At 42.3% G+C, this 21264-nt stretch overlaps 1 protein-coding gene across 1 annotated transcript in view; it reads left to right on the forward strand.

Annotated features, from left to right (window-relative positions):
• LOC128687290 (protein Star) overlaps positions 1–21264 on the forward strand; it is a 61067-nt gene that overhangs the window by 9322 nt on the left and 30481 nt on the right. The window contains exon 2 of the mRNA XM_070098429.1: positions 15853–16007. Coding sequence (XP_069954530.1) covers positions 15854–16007 — 154 coding nt within the window. The 5' untranslated portion in view covers position 15853. The remainder of the gene's footprint in view (positions 1–15852; positions 16008–21264) is intronic.

The raw sequence follows: 21264 nt of genomic DNA on the forward strand, positions 1-21264 counted from the left end.
ATGGGAAAAGCCTGACTATAAAAGAGGGGACTACATAGGGTTGAAGAACTTCCTGCGGGAGGTCCAGTGGGACAGAGAACTGGCAGGAAAGCCAGTAAATGAAATGATGGAATATGTAACAACAAAATGCAAGGAGTCAGTGGAAAGGTTTATTCCCAAGGGCAACAGTAACAACGGGAAGACCAGAACGAGCCCCTGGTTTACCCGACGGTGTAAGGAGGCAAAAACAAAATGCAATAGAGAATGGAAAAAGTACAGAAGGCAGAGAACACACGAAAATAGGGAGATCAGTCGCAGAGCCAGGAATGAGTACGCACAGGTAAGGAGGGAGGCCCAACGACAGTATGAAAATGACATAGCATCGAGAATCAAGACTGACCCGAAACTGTTGTATAGCCACATCAGGAGGAAGACATCAGTCAAAGACCAGGTGATCAGATTAAGGTCAGAAGGTGGAGAACTCACAAGAAATGATCAGGAGGTATGCGAGGAGCTGAACAGGAGATTTAAGGAAGTTTTTACAGTAGAGACAGGAAGGGCTGTGGGAAGACAGAAGGGAACATCAAGAGGGAATATACCAACAAGTGTTGGATGACATACGAACAACTGAGGAGGAGGTGAAGAAGCTCTTAAGTGACCTTGACACCTCAAAGGCGATGGGACAGGACATCTCCCAATGGTTCCTTAGAGAAGGAACAGAGATGCTGTGCGTGCCTCTAACCACAATCTTCAACACATCCCTTGAAACTGGGCAACTACCTGAGAAATGGAAGACAGCTAATGTAGTCCCCATATTTAAGAAAGGAAACAGAAACGAGGCACTAAACTACAGACCTGTGTCTCTGACATGTATTGTGTGCAAAGTCATGGAGAAGATTATCAGGAGGAGAGTGGTCGAACACCTGGAAAGGAACAAGATTATAAATGAAAACCAGCATGGGTTCATGGAAGGCAAATCTTGTATCACAAACCTCCTGGAGTTTTATGACAAGGTAACAGAAGTAAGACACGAGAGAGAGGGGTGGGTAGATTGCGTTTTCCTAGACTGCAGGAACGCCTTTGACACAGTTCCCCACAAGAGATTAGTGCAGAAGCTGGAAGATCAGGCGCATGTAAAAGGGAGGGCACTGCAATGGATAAGGGAATACCTGACAGGGAGGCAGCAACGAGTCATGGTACGTGAAGAGGTATCACAGTGGGCGCCTGTTACGAGCGGGGTCCCACAGGGGTCAGTTCTAGGACCAGTGCAATTTTTGATATATGTGAACGACATGATGGAAGGAATAGACTCTGAAGTGTCCCTGTTCGCAGATGACGTGAAGTTGATGAGAAGAATTAAATCGGACGAGGATGAGGCAGGACTGCAAAGAGACCTGGACAGGCTGGACATGTGGTCCAGTAACTGGCTTCTCGAATTCAATCCAGCCAAATGCAAAGTCATGAAGATTGGGGAGGGGCAAAGAAGACCGCAGACAGAGTATAGGCTAGGTGGACAAAGACTACAGACCTCACTCAGGGAGAAAGACCTTGGGGTGACCATAACACCGAGCACATCACCGGAGGCCCACATCAACCAAATAACCGCTGCAGCATACGGGCGCCTGGCATACCTGAGAATAGCGTTCCGATACCTTAATAAGGAATCGTTCAAGACACTGTACACTGTGTATGTTAGGCCCATACTGGAGTATGCAGCACCAGTCTGGAAACCACACCTGGTCAAGCACGTCAAGAAGTTAGAGAAAGCACAAAGGTTTGCAACAAGGCTAGTCCCAGAGGTCAAGGGAATGTCGTACGAGGAAAGGTTAAGGGAAATCGGACTGACGACACTGGAGGACAGAAGGGTCAGGGGAGACATGATAACGACATACAAGATACTGCGGGGAATAGACAAGGTGGACAGAGATAGGATGTTCCAGAGAGGGGACACAGGGACAAGGGGTCACAACTGGAAGCTGAAGACTCAGACGAGTCACAGGGACGTTAGGAAGTATTTCTTCAGTCATAGAGTTGTCAGCAAGTGGAATAGCCTAGCAAGTGAAGTAGTGGAGGCAGGAACCATATATAGTTTTAAGAAGAGGTATGACAAAGCTCAGGAAGCAGAGAGAGAGAGGACCCAGTAGCGATCAGTGAAGAGGCGGGGCAAGGAGCTGAGTCTCGACCCCTGCAACCACAATTAGGTGAGTACAATTAGGTGAGTATACACACACACACACACACACACACACACACACACACACACACACACACACACACACACACACACACACACACACACATCAAATACACACACACACACACACACACACACACACACATCATACACACACACACACACACACACACACACACACACGCACATCAAACGCACACACACACACGCACACACACACACACACACACACACACACACACACACACACACACACACACACACACACACACACACACACACACACACACACACTGGTAGGACTCCAGGAAATCAGAACAGGGAGGTACACCAACAAGTGCTGGATGAGGTACACATAACCAAGGAGGAGGTGAAGAAGCTGCTATGTGAACTTGACACCTCAAAGGCGGTGGGACCAGGCAACATCTCTCTATGGGTCCTTAGAGAGGGAGCAGAGATGCTGTGTGTGCCACTAACAAAGATCTTCAACACATCCATTGAAACTGGGCAACTTTCTGAGGTATGGAAGCTGGCAAATGTAGTCCCAGTTTTTAAAAAATGAGATAGACATGAGGCATTAAACTAGAGACCTGTGTCACTAACGTGTATAGTATGCAAGGTCATGGAGAAGATCATCAGGAAGAGAGTGGTGGAGCACCTGGAAAGAAACAAGTGTATAATTGACAACCAGCACGGTTTCAGGGAGGGAAAATCCTGTGTCACAAACCTATTAGAGTTTTATGACAAGGTGACAGAAGTAAGACAAGAGAGAGAGTGGTGCATAGACTGCATTTTTTTTGACTGCAAGAAGGCCTTCGACACAGTTCCTCACAAGAGGTTACTGCAAAAGCTAGAGGATCAGGCACACATAACAGGAAAGGCACTGCAATGGATCAGAGAATACCTGACAGGGAGGCAACAACGAGTCATAGTACGGGACGAGGTGTTAGAGTGGGCGCCTGTGACAAGCGGGATTCCACAGGGGTCAGTCCTAGGACCTGTGCTGTTCTTGGTATATGTGAATGACATAACGGAAGGGATAGACTGCAGATGATGTGAAGTTAATGAGGAGAATCAAGTCAGTCGAGGATCAGGCAGGACTACAAAGAGACCTGGACAGGCTACAAGCTTGGTCCAGCAACTGGCTCCTTAAATTTAACCCTGCCAAATGCAAAGTCATGAAGATCGGGGAAGGGCAAAGAAGACCGCAGACACAGTATAGTCTAGGTGGCCAAAGACTGCAAACCTCACTCAAGGAAAAAGATCTTTGGATGAGTATAACACAGAGCACATCTCCTGAGGCACACATCAATCAGATAATTGCTGCAGCATACGGGCGTCTGGCAAACCTAAGGATAGCATTCCGATACCTCAGGTAGGAATCGTTCAAGACTCTGTACACCATATACGTCAGGCTCATACTGGAGTATGCAGCACCAGTTTGGAATCCACAGCTGGTCAAGCACGTCAAGAAATTAGAGAAAGTGCAAAGGTTTGCAACAAGACTAGTCCCAGAGCTAAGGGGAATGTACTACGAAGAAAGATTAAGGGAAATCGGCCTGACGACACTGGAGGACAGGAGGGTCAGGGAAGACATGATAACGACTGTGAAGGCTTATTCAGCCCTGTAACAACTTCAGTATTACTCAGGCTGGCTCCTCCTCAGGAAAATTAATGTATAGAAAAAGAATAAAAACTGACAAACATAAACACTTTATTATTTAGAAAATATGAAATATAAAACACTTAAATAAGAAGTATTAATCCTACATTAAAGAAAATGAAAATGAAAAATATAAATGATAACTGAATTCAACGCTAATATAAATGTATATAAAACGTGGGTGTCTGGTGTTGGTGACACTGCGTGTTGTTGAAATCGTAGCCGTTGCTGATGATGGGGGGGGGGTCGCAGGTGTTGATGGCAACCCACCGGCTCGTTCTTCACAGATTTTCTAGCTTTCAATAATCCTTCCAGATGACAGGAAAGCAGGTTTTCTCCACTGCAATGATGAGGGGTTATATCCTGCTACTTGCATACACAAACAGGTAAGTGGATCAAAATTTGGGACATCTCAGAACGTTAGTCCATCTCCTTCAATTCTACTCGTTGATTGGCAGATGACCCTCTCTGTCATCCAAGCTGGAAAGATAGACAGGTTACCCACTGCTTAAGAAATCACTCTCCACGATAAGTACAATACCTAAAAGACGTGGTGATTATTACAACAGTCAACTTAGAGCAAGACTGAAAGGACTAAGTTTATTATTGGTCAAAAGTGAAGCTTTCAACCAATAAATCCACTAGAATACAAGGCAGGCATGTACTTACAGTAGTGTTGGGAGCTGTGAGTCTAGTGATTACTGTTTGGACCAGAGCCCCACACGTCACCTTTCGGGGAGGGGGGGAAGAAGTCGGGGAAGGGACAGCGGGACCTAGACTGACCCTACCTTAACAAGCAGCCGGCAATCAAACTATCACTTTCGGGGTGGGGGAAAAAAAGGCGGGAATAGCGGGAGCTAGACTTACCCTACCTTAACAAGTAGCCGGCAATGAAACTATTGTTACTATATACTCCATCGCTACTCCTATCTATTGAACTTTTCCCTCACAGTCCCCCATACCAAGACTTATAGTCAAGGAGTATAAGAAGAATAGGCGAGGAAAAAGTTCTAACATGTGGAAGTCGCGTAAGGCAACAAATCTTCTACTGACTGTCACGACTTAACCAGTCAGAGAAATAATTGGATGAACCATTGATATACACAATATGGAACTTAAAAGCCTGGAGTGCCAATGTCCACCTCAAGAGGCGACTGTTGGTTCCCTTAAAAGTTTCTAGGTATATCAAAGGTTTGTGGTCCGTTTCTAAAATGAATTCTTTTCCCAGCAAATAAAATTTAAGTTTGGAGATACCCCACACAAGGGCCAAACATTCCTTTTCTATGGTGGAGTATCTCGTTTCTGCGGGAAGGAGTTTCCGGCTTAGGAAGCATACAGGGAAGGGAGTACCATCATGGTATTGTAGTAACACCGCACCTAAGCCAGTATTGGAGGCATCAGTTCTTAAACAAAATGTTTTATTAATATCTGGAATCTTAAGTATAGGGTCTTTCGAAAAGATACTTTTAATCTCATTAAACTTTTCCCGAGCTACGTCGGAAAGTTCAATAGGTTCCTTCACAGACTTTTTAAGGAAGTCGGATAAGATGCCTGTAAGATCAGTAAGGTTCGGAATAAACCATGCATAAAAATTTACAGAACCAAGAAAGCTACGCATAAGCTTCTTTGTTTTTAGAAAGTATAAGTCCAAGATATCTAATCTTGTTATACCCAAGGAAGCATTTCTTCTGCTTGGCAGTGAGGCCATGTGAGCGTAACTTACGCAAAACTGATGTTAATGTTTGGATATGTTCGCCACACGTGGATGTCATTACGTAAATGTTATCAAAATAAACTGAAACATTTGGCATATTACCCAAGACCTTTCTCATCAGTCTCACGTAGGTAGCACAGGCAGTTACCAAACCGAAGGGCATAGTTCTATATTGCATCAGTCCTTGGTGTGTAGGAAAAGCGGTGTACTGCTTAGAAGAAGGATCTAACATTACTTGATGATATGCCTGCGCAATATCAATCTCTGAAAAGAAAGAAGCGTCATAAAATTTGTGTAGATCGCTATCTATTAAGGGCATAGGTTCAGCATCCCACCGAGTTATAGCATTAAGGCCTCTGAAGTCAATAGCAAGTCTATATGAATTATCCTCCTTCTTAACCATGACTACTGGTGAGCAATATGTAGATACTGAAGGTTTAATGATCTTTAGTTTTAATAATTTGTCTACCTCTCGGTCAAATGCATCCCTAAGGTGAACTGGAACTGGGTATAATTTTCGTTTGATAGGATTGTCCGTCACTAAGTCAATCTTATGGACTACCGTGGAGGTAACACCTGGAATATCAGTAAAGACGTCTGAAAAGTTACTCACACATTGAAGTAGTTCATGTCTCTTATGGTCATCCAAAGATTCATTAATATTAATGTTGGTTGCGTCCGAGTGGTCAAGAGTCACCAAGTCATGTAGTTCTTCATCATAGTCTAAGTTAGAGGTGTCAATTACGCACACCTTACATTCTTCAGTTGTCGTATCAAGTTCGTGTGGAAAAACTAAGTCAAAGTTATTAAGGCAGTTAACCGAATTTCTTCGGTAATATTTCTTAAGGATGTTGATATGATAAAGCTTAGGTTTCCCCTTGACTTCTTTGAGGTAGTCAACTTTCCCACAAATTTTTAATACTTTATATGGACCTTTCCATGCTACTAATAATTTATTTGACTTGATAGGCAAAAGTACCAGAACTTCATCTCCTACTTTAAAACTTCTCCTCTGACTTTTGGAGTCAAAATAGGTTTTGTACTGGTCCATTGACAAGCTTAAGTTTTTCGAAACTATGTCAGAAGTCTCCTCAAGTTTGGATCTAAGGTCAAGGAGAAACTGGTAAGAAGACTGAACCTCAGCATTTACCTCCTCATTAGTCCATAAGTCATGAAGGATGGACAATGGGCCTCTGGCCTGTCTACCATAGAGAAGTTCAAAAGGTGAAAACCCCAAAGAGTCACTGGGAACTTCCCTCATGGCAAACAAAGCACAGGGTAGGTAACGATGCCACTCCTTAGGTTTAAGGGAGCAAAGTTTCCTTAAAATGGACTTGAGAACCGAATGCTGGCGCTCAATCCTCCCATTACAGCTGGGATGATAGGGTGTGGTGAAGAGAGGCTTCACTCCCAGAAGTTGGTATAGATGTTGCATTAAGTCAGATGTGAATTGTGTCCCATGGTCAGACAAAATTTCTCTAGGGATGCCCACTCTGGAGAAGATGGACAAAAGGGCTTCAGCCACCTCTGTAGTGGTTATGGTCTTTAAGGGTATGGCTTCAGGGACACTCGAAGCATAATCAACTAATGTTAATATATATCTATGTTCCCCAGATGAAAGTGGAGATAAAGGAGCAACGATGTCAATAGCTACTCTTTCAAAGGGTACCGTAAAGATAGGCATTTTGACCATAGGTACTCGCCTGGTACCTCGGGAGGATGACAGTTGGCAAACTTTACACGATCTACAATAGGTAGTGACATCTGAGGACATTTTGGCCAAAAATAGGTTTCCCTAATTTTATTTAAGGTTTTACGATGCGAGAAATGTCCGGCCACTGGCAGGTCATGAGCCATTTTAAGAACAGTCTCTCTGCATTGACTTGGAACAACTAAGATGGAATAGTCTATCTCATCTGAATTTAATTTGAATACTGACTTGTACAAGATACCTTTTATATATTCAAATTTATATGAAAAGTTTTTCCTTTGGATAACTTGATTTTGTTGAGCGGCATTATGGCAATTCTGAAGAGAAGGGCAATTACGTTGTAAATTGACAAAGGAGTCCTTAGATATATCTAAAGGCTTAAAGTCAGGGAAAATCAAAGGATGGATAGTAGGAGAAGCCTGGGCTTTGGTCTGAGCCCTAGTCAAGACATTTATGGTATCGGAGGTGATATCTTCACTTTCATCTAACAAGTGAACCGGTGATCCTACTACCTCGCTTTCGAGAGTAGCATCACTGGTTTTTAATCCCACATGAATCTCGCGAGACATTGTCTCATCTGAACTTTCGAGGGGCTTCTCTGATTCTACAGGAAGAAGATCCGAAAAGCTTATGTTCACCTTTGTTGATGAAAGGTCAATCTCAGAAGGAAGAATGGCACCTTTTACATTATCTATTAGTACGGAGCAAGAAGTGATGGGAGCTAGTACGGCTTCAGACCAACCCGTGAACCATTTAGACCTAATGTAACAACGGATTGTAGGAAAAGTGTCCGTACGGCCCAAGTAGTCTGAAAGTATAGTAGAGGAATGAGTTTCTTTAAGGTTAGGGAACAACTTATCAGAAATGACTATACATGTGCATCCAGTGTCTCGTAAAATGGTGGATACATTAAGTCCATTAACTGTTCCTGAACAGAAGGTTGCTTGGTCATTACAGTCTTTAAAACATCTTCCAACTTTTTGGACCTTCTTAGAAGGACAATCTGGACGTTTATGTCCCTTAACACCACACATATGACAAACAGGAATAAAAGAAGTCATTTTACTTTCCACTAGAGGCTTTGATTTCTTCAGGTCTGATGAACCCTTGCCCTTAGGGTTCGATCCCTTTAGGTCTTTATAGGAATTGTGAGCCTCAGCATACAGGTCAGCAGCCTCAGCAACTTCCTCAGCTTTAATCAGGTTACGTTCTCTGATGAATGTTCGTATCTGGTGAGGAAGAGCTGTCAGGAACTGGCCAGCAACCATGAAGTCTCGAAGAGATTCATAACTGTGATCAATTCCTGAACTCTCTATCCAAAAGTCGAACAAACGAAAGAGTGTTACCTGTAACTGTTGAAAGTTCTGGCCAGCCTGTAAGGTGGCATACCTGAAATCTTTCCTGAAAGAATTAGTGGGTTTTTGATATGCTTTAAGGATTGCCTTCTTCAGTAGGTTATAATTACATATAATATCCTGCGACAAAGTTGCATAGATATTCAAGGCTGTACCAGAAAATAACATTCCTAACCTGGTAGCCCAGGTGTCAGCAGGCCATTCACAGAGGGTAGCGGTATTTTCAAACCTAATAATGTATGAAGTTATGTCTTCCCCCTCTGTGAAGGGAGGTAAATTAGGTGTTGGAATATGTGCACTAGCTGCATGATGTTCAATTACTCCTTCCTCTAATTGTTGTTGTGTAAGAGTTAACTTTTTATTCTCTAATTCAAGGCGAGCTTTTTCGAGCTCGCGATCCTTTTCTCTCTCTATTACTCAAGTTCTCTAGCTTTTTCCTCACGTTCTCTAGCTTTTTCCTCAACTTCTCTATCCTTTGCTTTTTCCTCAAGTTCTCTTATTTTAGCCTGTTCCTCATGTATCTTAGCCTGTTCCTCACGTTCTCTAGCTCTTTCTTCACGATCAAGTCTGTCACGCTCCTTTTTGTCTTCTCTTTCTCTTTCTAACCGTCTTTCTTGGATTTCTCTCTCAATTCTCTCTCTCTCCTTTTTCTCTTCTCTTTCGATTCTCTCTCTCTCCTTTTCTTCTTCTCTTTCCCTTTCTAACTGTCTCTCTTCTCTCTCAATTCTCTCTCTTTCAAGTCTTTCCTGGATCTTAGCACTAATGAAAGATTCTAATTTTTTCCCTGTTATTCCTAACTTACTTCCAGCATTCATCCAAAACTGGTATTCCTCCATGCCTGCAAGAATTACTTAAACTATCAGGGGAAATGGAGGGTTCAATTCCTGCTCTGCTCAAACTGTAAATAAACCAGAGGGCTCGATCCCTACTTCAATTAAACAATATGTATTAATTAAAACGAAGGGTTCTATGCCGGCTCCGAGCAAACAGTAAGTAGAATGGGGTCACTTGACCATCCAATCTTCTCACCAACAAATCAAGAGTGTCCTATGACAGTTCCCTTGATATAATAAAGAGCTCAATGAAACAAATTGTCACTAGAAAATCTCGGGTCTCTAGAGTCTAATCCTCCAAAGTGTTTCAAGCTCACATGAAAAAGTGGCAGAATTAACTATTATATCCTGCCTGACTTGACTTACAATAAATTGAGACTATAACAATCACCAAATCTTTTAAATACCTGTACTGTAGTCCTACCATAGAGAATGATTACTCATGGCTGGTGGTAACCATCTGTGGTATGCGGCGTTGAAATTCCAATGGTAGATTCGAGATGGAGTTGAATCTTGATCCAGTAGAGTTGATCCTGGCAAGGTCGCCACTTGTGAAGGCTTACTCAGCCCTGTAACAACTTCAGACAGTATTACCAAGGCTGGCTCCTCATCAGGAAAATTAATGTATAGAAAAAGAATAAAAACTGACAAACATAAACACTTTATTATTTAGGAAATATGAAATATAAAACACTTAAATATGAAGTATTAATCCTACATTAAAGAAAATGGAAAATGAAAAATATAAATGATAACTGAATTCAACACTAATATAAATGTATATAAAACGTGGGTGTCTGGTGTTGGTGACACTGCGTGTTGTTGAAATCGTAGCCGTTGCTGATGATGGGGGGGGGGTCGCAGGTGTTGGTGACAACCCACCGGCTCGTTCTTCACAGATTTTCTAGCTTTCAATAATCCTTCCAGATGACAGGAAAGCAGGTTTTCTCCACTGCAATGATGAGGGGTTATATCCTGCTACTTGCATACACAAACAGGTAAGTGGATCAAAATTTGGGACATCTCAGAACGTTAGTCCGTCTCCTTCAATTCTACTCGTTGATTGGCAGGTGACCCTCTCTGTCATCCAAGCTGGAAAGATAGACAGGTTACCCACTGCTTAAGAAATCACTCTCCATGATAAGTACAATACCTAAAAGATGTGGTGATTATTACAACAGTCAACTTAGAGCAAGACTGAAAGGACTAAGTTTATTATTGTCAAAAGTGAAGCTTTCAACCAATAAATCCACTAGAATACAAGGCAGGCATGTACTTACAGCAGTGCTGGGAGCTGTGAGTCTAGTGATTACTGTTTGGACCGGAGCCCCACACGTCACCTTTCGGGCGGGGGAAGAAGGAGGGGAAGGGACAGCGGGACCTAGACTGACCCTACCTTAACAAGTAGCCGGCAATGAAACTATTGTTACTATATACTCCATTGCTACTCCTATCAATTGAACTTTTCCCTCACAACGACACATAAAATATTGCACGGAATGGACAAGGTGGACAAAGACGGGATGTTCCAAGGATGGGACACAGAAACAAGAGGTCACAATTGGAAGTTGAAGACTCAGATGAGTCAAAGGGATGTTAGGAAGTATTTCTTCAGTCATTGAGTTGTTAGGCAGTGGAAGAGCCTAGAAAGTGACGTAGTGGAGGCGGGAACCATACATAGTTTTAAGACGAGGTTTGATAAAGCTCATGGAGCAGGGAGAGAGGACCCAGTAGCAACCAGTGAAGAGGCGAGGCCAGGAGCTATGAATCGACCCCTGCAACCACAAATAGGTGAGTACACACACACACACACACACACACACACACACACACACACACACACACACACACACACACACACATACACACACACACACACACACATTTACACCCACACATTCTCACATATACAGACACACACTCTCCCCCCTCACCCTTCCCCCACAAATCTCCCACTCCTTCCCCTGGTCCCCCCTCTTTCTCCCCCTGCTCTCCCTCTTTCCACCTCTTACATTCTCTCTCCCCCTTTGCTTCTACCTCCTCCTCTCTCCTCACTCCCCCTCCCCCTCCCCACCTTTCTCTCACTTCGCCACTGTCTCCAGCTTCCCCCTCTCCCTCCCTCCGCCCCTCCGCCCCTCCCCCCCACACACTCGGACAAACACACCACAAAATAAACACACAGAATTACATAAGCTTTTCATTCTGTGGCAATCAAAAAAAAAAATGGGCTGCCCGAGAGGAGGAAGGAAAACCAGGTGACTGGAGGATGAGTCTTCGAAGGAAGACTGGGCAGCAGAGCTCATGAAAAGGGAAAATGAGTGGGGAAAGAAACTAGAAAAGCTAAGCATGAGAATGGAGGAGAGGATAGATGCTGAAAGCAGAAGTGGGAGATACAAGTTACAGCAGCAGAGGCTAAGATTCAGAGATTAGAAGAAGAACTGAAAAATCTGAAACAGCATAAAGAACTAAAGAACATTTTGGGAATGACATCAGAGACTGCTACCTCAGTCACAAGCAAAGGGGCTGTAGGGAACGAAGGGAAAATGTATGCAGAGGCCCTATCAGACCATCGCGGAGTCCGAGATAAAGAGAGAATCACATCAGGAGCAATCGATGGGACTGTAGAAAATGAAAGAGCTAAGCTATATGTGGAGGCCCTAACAGACCACAGCAGAGCCCAGGAAATCTGAGAAGAGAAAATGACAGGCCACAGAATGTTACAGAGATGGGACACAGCAACAAGGGGTCACAATTGGAAGTTGAAGACTTAGATGAATCACAGAGATGTTTGGAAGTATTTCTTCAGTCAGAGTTGTCAGGAAGTGGAACAATCTGGAGAGTGATGTAGTGGAGGCAGGATCAATACACAGCTTGAAGAAGAGGTATGAAAGTAACATGGAGCAGGAAAAGTGACCTTGTAGCAACCAGTAAAGAGGCGGGACCAGGAGCTATGACTCGGCCCCTGCTACCATAACCACAACTAGGTGAGTAAACACATGCACACACACACAGGATCCATACATAGCTTTAAGCAGAGGTATGATAAAGCTCACGGTTCAGGGAGAGTGACCTAGTAGTGACCAGTGAAGAGGCGGCTCCAGGAGCTTGGACTCGATCCCTGCAACCTCAGCTAGGTGAGTTCAACTAGGTGAGTACAAAGGTTTGCAACAAGACTAGTCCCAGAGCTAAGGGGTATGTCCTACGAGGAGAGGTTAAGGGAACTCGACCTGACGACACTGGAGGACAGGAGAGATAGGGGACGCGTGATAACGACATATAAAATACTGTGAGGAATTGACAAGGTGGACAAAGACATGATGTTTCAGAGATGGGACACAGCAGCAAGGGGACACAGTTGGAAATTGAAGACACAGGTGAATCACAGGGATGTTAGGAAGTATTTCTTCAGCCACAGAGTAGTCAGGAAGTGGAATAGTTTGGGAAGCTATGTAGTGGAGGCAGGATCTATACATAGCTTTAAGAAGAGGTATGATAAAGCACACGGTTCAAGGAGTGACCTAGTAGCGATCAGTGAAGAGGCGGGCCCAGGAGCTGGGACTCGACCCCTGCAACCTCAACTAGGTGAGTACACGCATACACACACACACACACACACACACACACACACACACACACACACACACACACACGCACACACGCTCGCGCGCGCGCGCGCATATATATGTATATATACATGTCGTGCCGAATATGTAAAACTGGCCAATTAGCAAGAACTCATTCAAAATTAAGTCCTTTCTGAAATTTTCTCTTATACGTTTAAAGATATACTTTTTTAATTAATGTTGATGTAAAAATTTATAATTTTGCACCAGAAGAATCTTATAAAACTTACCTAACTTTATCATAACAAGAACAATTTATTTTATCCTAACCCAACTAAATATATTTTAGATTTCTTTACAATAATTTAATACTAAACAAACGCAGTGAAATATATTTTTTTTCGTTAGGTTCAGAATGATTTTGGCGAAATTATTGCATACACAAATTTTCACTTGTCCTATATGGCAAGATGAACGTTGCTATTTAAGCCAAGATCGCAAGTTCTGCCTATTCGGCACGACATATATATATATATATATATATATATATATATATATATATATGTGTGTGTGTGTATATGTGTATATATATATATGTCGTGCCGAATAGGCAGAACTTGCGATCTTGGCTTAAATAGCAACGCTCATCTTGCCATATAGGACAAGTGAAAATTTGTGTATGCAATAATTTCGCCAAAATCGTTCTGAACCTAACGAAAAAAATATATTTCACTGTGTTTGTTTAGTATTAAATTATTGTAAACAAATCTAAAATATATTTAGTTGGGTTAGGCTAAAATAAATTGTTCTTGTTATAATAAGGTTAGGTAAGTTTTCTAAGATTCTTTTGGTTCAAAATTATAAATTTTTACATTCACATTAATGAAAAAAATATATCTTTAAACGTGTAAGAGAAAATTTCAGAAAGGACTTAATTTTAAATGAGTTCTTGCTAATTGACCAGTTTTACTTATTCGGCACGACATATATATATATATATATATATATATATATATATATATATATATATATATATATATATATATATATATATATATTGGTTTGATTTTCATGATTTGGCTTAGAAATCAGCGGTCGGATGAAATGCCTCCCGATAATGGACATTGCACCTGCTGATCCTCCAGACTTGGAAGAGCAAATGGTGAGGGAGTTTGATTTGATCACAGTGAAGTTCTTTCCCTCTAATACCACTCCTCTCCTCCAGCTCATGGACCAGCAGATCATTTCAAACTTCAAAAAACTCTACATCAAAGCAATGTTTCAAAGGTGCTTTAACATAACCTCGGACTCTGAATTGACCCTAAGAGAGTTCTGGAAAGATCACTTCAATATCCTCCATTGTATAAACCTTATAAGTAAGGCTTGGCAGGGAGTGACTTCCAGGATGATTAACTCTGTTTGGAGAAAATTGTGGCCAGAATGTGTTCTCGACAAAGATTTTGAAGAGTTTGAGGCTGACCCTGACAACCCTATGCCAGTTGTGGAGTCTATGTAGATGAATGGTTCAGAGAACCGACATGTTGATAAATTAGACACATGTGCAACTCTTGGGTATCTTTATTGAGGAAACGTTTCGCCACACAGTGGCTTCATCAGTCCATACAAAGGAGAATCTTGAAGAACAGGAGGAGAATGAGGTAATCAGTCCCTCAACCTTGAGTCGATGTGGTCAGTCCATCAATCTTGAATAGAATACGGCATACGTGCTGAGAAGGAGCTTATAAACCGTTGGCAGGAGAGGTGCAGAAGTCATAGGTCGTGTAACATTTGTTCAATGTTGAAGTAGGTCGTGCCCAAGAATTAGGCAAGCGAAGAATTCCCAAGTATTAAGATCCCAAGAAGTTGGACTGATGAAGCCACTGTGTGGCGAAACGTTTCCTCAATAAAGATACCCAAGAGTTGCACATGTGTCTAATTTGTGGAATCTATTGTGGCACTGGGGAAGTCACTGGGGTTGGAGGTTAGTGGGGAGGATGTGGAAGAGTTGGTGGAGGACCACAGTGAAGAGCTAACCACTGAAGAGCTGCTAGACCTTAATCTGCAACAACAACAGACCACAGCTCAGGAAATTGCTGCAGAGGAGGAGGAAGAGAGAGGGAAGAAGTTGCTTTCTTCAGAGATTAAGGAGATGGAAAGATGGAAAGATTTATGGAGGAACATCACCCTGACAAAGCTGTTGCAGGCCGTGTATGCGACATGTTCAATGACAACGTCTTGTCTCATTTTAGGCAAATTTTATAGAAACGCCAGAAACCGACCTTTCTGGAACAATTTTTTGAGTGACGGGTCCAGTGACTCTCAAGCTGGTCCTAGTAACAGTAAAAAACAAAGAAGGGAAGTAACCCTGGAAAAGGACTTGGTACCTGAAGTCTTGAAGGGGATTCCCTTTCCAGACAATAGTAACTCTTCCATCCTCTCCCCTCCTCCCGTCTTCCATACATCAACAACTCTTCAGTGAAGTTATTGTGTTATTCTTCATGTCTCATTGTTTTCTATGTAGATAAGTGTACATTTAATGTAAAAAAAATATTTTTTAAATATTTTTGGGTTTCTGGAACGGATTAATTTGATTAACATTATTTCTTAGGGGGAAAATGGTTGTGAAAATTGTGAATTTTGAATTTCAGCAAACTCTCCGGAGCGGATTAATCACGACATTCAAGGGTCCATATATATATATGTATATATATATATATATATATATATATATATATATATATATATATATATATATATATATATATATATATATATATATATATATATATACATACATATATATATATATATATATATAATTTTTCCTTTATGTTGGTCAGAATGGGACGGTGTGGCAGAGTGTCAGGGTCGTCTACCACATTGGTACTAGCAGTGGCAGTGTTGGTGATGGTTGTCACCGTATATAAGTACGGCAGCAACATGGGAGTGACGAGGTCCGACCTCCACACACCCTCAAAATCCTCAGAGATGAACGGTCAGTGTCTTATAGTTTCTGTTAGGTTAATGCAAATAAGATACCAGATATATTAAGCAAATGTCCTAAATGTGCTTGTAACAGATGAGTTGTAGATGTAAATCCAAATGTTCTCCTGTTAACCCTCTTGGAGTCTAGTTCCTGGGCCTTTTGTGTATCCATAGGTTCTTGAGCTGCCGTCCACAGGATGGATATGAGATATACAATAAACTAGCCACTACAATCCACAGGATAGACATGAGGTACACAATAAACTAGCCACTACAATCTACGGGATAGACATGAGATACACAATAAACTAGCCACTACCATCCACAGGATGGATATGAGGTACACAATAAACTAGCCACTACCATCCACAGGATGGATATGAGGTACACAATAAACTAGCCACTACCATCCACAGGACGGATATGAGGTACACAAAAAACTAACCACTACCAGACACAGGATGGATATGAGGTACACAATAAACTAGCCACTACCATCCACAGGATGGATATGAGATACACAATAAACTAGCCACTACCATCCACACGATGGATATGAGGTACACAATAAACTCGCCACTACCATCCACAGAATGGACATGAGGTACACAATAAACTAGCCACTACCATTCACAGGATGGATATGACGTACACAATAAACTAGCCACTACCATCAACAGGATGGATATGAGGTACACAATAAACTCGCCACTGCCATCCACAGAATGGACATGAGGTACACAATAAACTAGCCACTACCATTCACAGGATGGATATGAGGTACACAATAAACTAGCCACTACCATCAACAGGATGGATATGAGGTACACAATAAACTAGCCACTACCATCCACAGGATGGATATGAGGTACACAATAAACTAGCCACTACCATCCACAGAATGGACATGAGGTACACAATAAACTAGCCACTACCACTGACAGGAAGGATATGAGGTACACAATAAACTAGCCACTACCATCCACAGGATGGATATGAGGTACACAATAAACTAGCCACTACCATCCACAGGATGGATAAGAGGTACAAAATAAACTAGCTACTACCATCCACAGGATGGATATGAGATACAAAATAAACTAGCCACTACCATCCACAGGATGGATATGAGGTACACAATAAACTAGCCACTACCATCAACAGGAAGGATATGAGGAGTACAATAATCTAGCCACTACCATAAACAGGATGGATATGAGGTACACAGTAAACTAGCCACTACCATCAACAGGATGCATATGAGGTACACAATAAACTAGCCACTACCATCCACAAGATGGATATCAGGTGCACAATAAACCAACCACTATCACCCACGGGATGGACATGAGGTCCACAATAAACTAGCCACTACCATCCACAGGATGGATATGAGGTACACAATAAACTAGCCACTACCATTCACAGGATGCATATGAGGTGCACAAAAAACTAGCCACTACCATCCAAAGGATGGATATGAGGTGCACAATAAACTAGACACTACCATCCACAGGACGGATATGAGGTACACAATAAACTAGCCACTACCATCCACAGGATGGATATGAGGTACAGAATAAACTAGTCACTACCATCCACAGGATGGATATGAGGTGCACAACAAACTAGCCACTACCATCCACAGGATGGATATGAGGTACACAATAAACTAGCCACTACCATCCACAGGATGGATATGAGGTACAGAATAAACTAGTCACTACCATCCACAGGATGGATATGAGGTGCACAACAAACTAGCCACTACCATCCACTGGATGGATATGAGGTACAGAATAAACTAGTCACTACCATCCACAGGATGGATATGAGGTGCACAATAAACTAGCCACTACCATCCACACGATGCATATGAGGTACACAATAAACTAGCCACTACCATCCACAGGATGGATGTGAGGTGCACAATAAATTAGCCACTACCATCCACAGGATGGATATGAGGTACACAATAAACTAGTCATTACCATCCACAGGATGGATATGAGGTGCACAACAAACTAGCCACTACCATCCACAGGATGCATATGAGGTACACAAGAAACTAGTCATTACCATCCACAGGATGGATATGAGGTACACAAGAAACTAGTCATTACCATCCACAGGATGGATATGAGGTGCACAACAAACTAGCCACTACCATCCACAGGATGCATATGAGGTACACAATAAATTAGCCACTACCATCCACAGGATGGATGTGAGGTACACAATAAACTAGTCATTACCATCCACAGGATGCATATGAGGTACACAAGAAACTCGCCACTACCATCCAGAGGATAGATATGAGGAGCACAATAAACTAGGCACTACCATTCACAGGATGGATATGAGGTGCACAATAAACTAGCCACTACCATCAACAGGATGCATATGAGGTACACAATAAACTAGCCACTACCATCCACAAGATGGATATGAGGTACACAATAAACTAGCCACTACAATCCACAGGATGGATATGAGGTGCACAATAAACTAGCCGCTACCATCCACAGGATGAATATGAGATACACAATAAACTAGCCACTACCATCCACAGGATGGATGTGAGGTGCACAATAAACTAGCAACTACCATCCACAGGATGGATATGAGGTGCACAATAAACTAGCCACTACCATCCACAGGATGGATATGAGGTACACAATAAACTAGCCACTACCATCCACAGGATGGATATGAGGTGTACAACAAACTAGCCACTACCATCCACAGGATGGATATGAGGTACGCAATAAACTAGCCACTACCATTCACAGGAGGCACATGAGGTGCACAATAAACTAGCCACTACCATCCACAAGATGGATATGAGGTGCACAATAAACTAGACACTACCATCCACAGGATGGATATGAGGTACACAATAAACTAGCCACTACCATCCACAGGATGGATATAAGGTACAGAATAAAATAGTCACTACCATCCACAGGATGGATATGAGGTGTACAATAAACTAGCCACTACCATAAACAGTATGGATATGAGGTGCACAATAAACTAGCCACTACCATCCACACAATGCATATGAGGTACACAATAAGCTTGCCACTACCATCCACAGGATGGATATGGGGTACACAATAAACTAGTCATTACCATGCACAGGATGGATATGGGGTACACAATAAACTAGTCATTACCATGCACAGGATGGATATGATGTGCACAATAAACTAGCCACTACAATCCACAGGATAGATATGAGAAGCACAAAAAACTAGCCACTACCATCCACAGGATGGATATGAGGTACACAATAAACTAGCCACTACCATCCACAGGATGGATATGAGGTACACAATAAACTAGCCACTACCATCCACAGGATGGATATGAGGTACACAATAAACTATACACTACCATTCACATGTTGCATATGAGGTGCAGAGTAAACTATACACTACCATCCACAGGATGGATATGAGGTACACAATAAACTAGCCACTACCATCCACATGATGGATATGAGGTGCACAATAAACTAGCCACTACCATTCACAAGATGGATATGAGGTACAAAATAAACTAGCCACTACCATCCACAGGATGGATATGAGGTGCAAAATAAACTAGCCAGTACCATCCACAGGATGGATATGAGATACACAATAAAATAGCCACTACCATCAACAGGATGGATATGAGGTGCACAATACACTAGCCACTACCATCCACAGGCTGGATATGAGGTACTCAATAAACTAGCGGCTACCATCCACAGGATGGATATGAGGTGCACAATAAACTAGCCACTACCATCCACAGGATGGATATGAGGTTCACAATAAACTAGCCACTACCATCCACAGGCTGGATATGAGGTACACAGTAAACTAGCCACTACCATCCACAGGCTGCATATGAGGTAAACAATAAGCTAGCTACTACCATCCACAAAATGGATATGAGGTACACAATAAACTAGCCACTACCATCCACATGATGGATATGAGGTACACAATAAACTAGCCACTACCATCCACAAGATGGATATGAGGTACACAATAAACTAGCCACTACCATCAACAGGATGGATATGAGGTACACAATAAACTAGCCACTACCATCCAAAGGATGGATATGAGGTACACAATAAACTAGCCATTACTACCCCAGGATGGGTATGAGATACACAATAAACTAGCCACTACCATTCACAGGATGGATATGAGGTACACAATAAACTAGCAACTACCATCCACAAGATGGATATGAGGTACACAATAAACTAGAAACTACCATCCACAGGATGGGTATGAGATACACAATAAACTAGCCACTACCATCCACAGGATGGATATGAGGTACTCATTAAACTAGCCACTACCATCCACAAGATGGATATGAGGTACACAATAAACTAGCCACTACCATCCTCAGGATGGATATGAGGTACACAATAAACTCGCCACTACCATCCACAAGATGGATATGAGGTACACAATAAACTAGCTACTACCATCCACAGGATAGATATGAGGTACACAATAAACTAGCCATTACCATCCACAGGATGGATATGAGGTACACAATAAACTCGCCTCTACCATCCACAAGATGGATATGAGGCACACAATAAACTGGCTACTACCATCCACAAGATGGATATGAGGTACACAATAAACTAGCCACTACCATCCACAGGATGGACATGAGGTACACAATAAACTAGCCACTACCATCTACACGATGGGTATGAGATACACAATAAACTATCCACTACCATCCACAGGATGGATATGAGGTACACAGTAAACTAGCCACTACCATCTACAAGATGGATATGAGGTACAAAATAAACTAGCCACTTCCATCCACAGGATGGATATGAGGTGCAAAATAAACTAGCCAGTACCATCCACAGGATGGATATGAGATACACGATAAACTAGCCACTACCATCCACAGGATGGATATGAGGTGCACAATAAACTAGCCACTACCATCCACAGGCTGGATATGAGGTACTCAATAAACTAGCGGCTACCATCCACAGGATGGATATGAGGTGCACAATAAACTAGCCACTACCATCCACAGGAGGGATATGAGGTACACAATAAACTAGCCACTACCATCCACAGGCTGGATATGAGGTACACAGTAAACTAGCCACTACCATCCACAGGCTGCATATGAGGTACACAATAAACTAGCCACTACCATCCACAAGATGGATATGAGGTACACAATAAACTAGCCACTACCATCCACAGGATGGGTATGAG

This window comes from Cherax quadricarinatus, chromosome 62, assembly GCF_038502225.1.
Source record: "Cherax quadricarinatus isolate ZL_2023a chromosome 62, ASM3850222v1, whole genome shotgun sequence".
Classification (NCBI taxonomy): Eukaryota; Metazoa; Arthropoda; class Malacostraca; order Decapoda; family Parastacidae; genus Cherax; species Cherax quadricarinatus.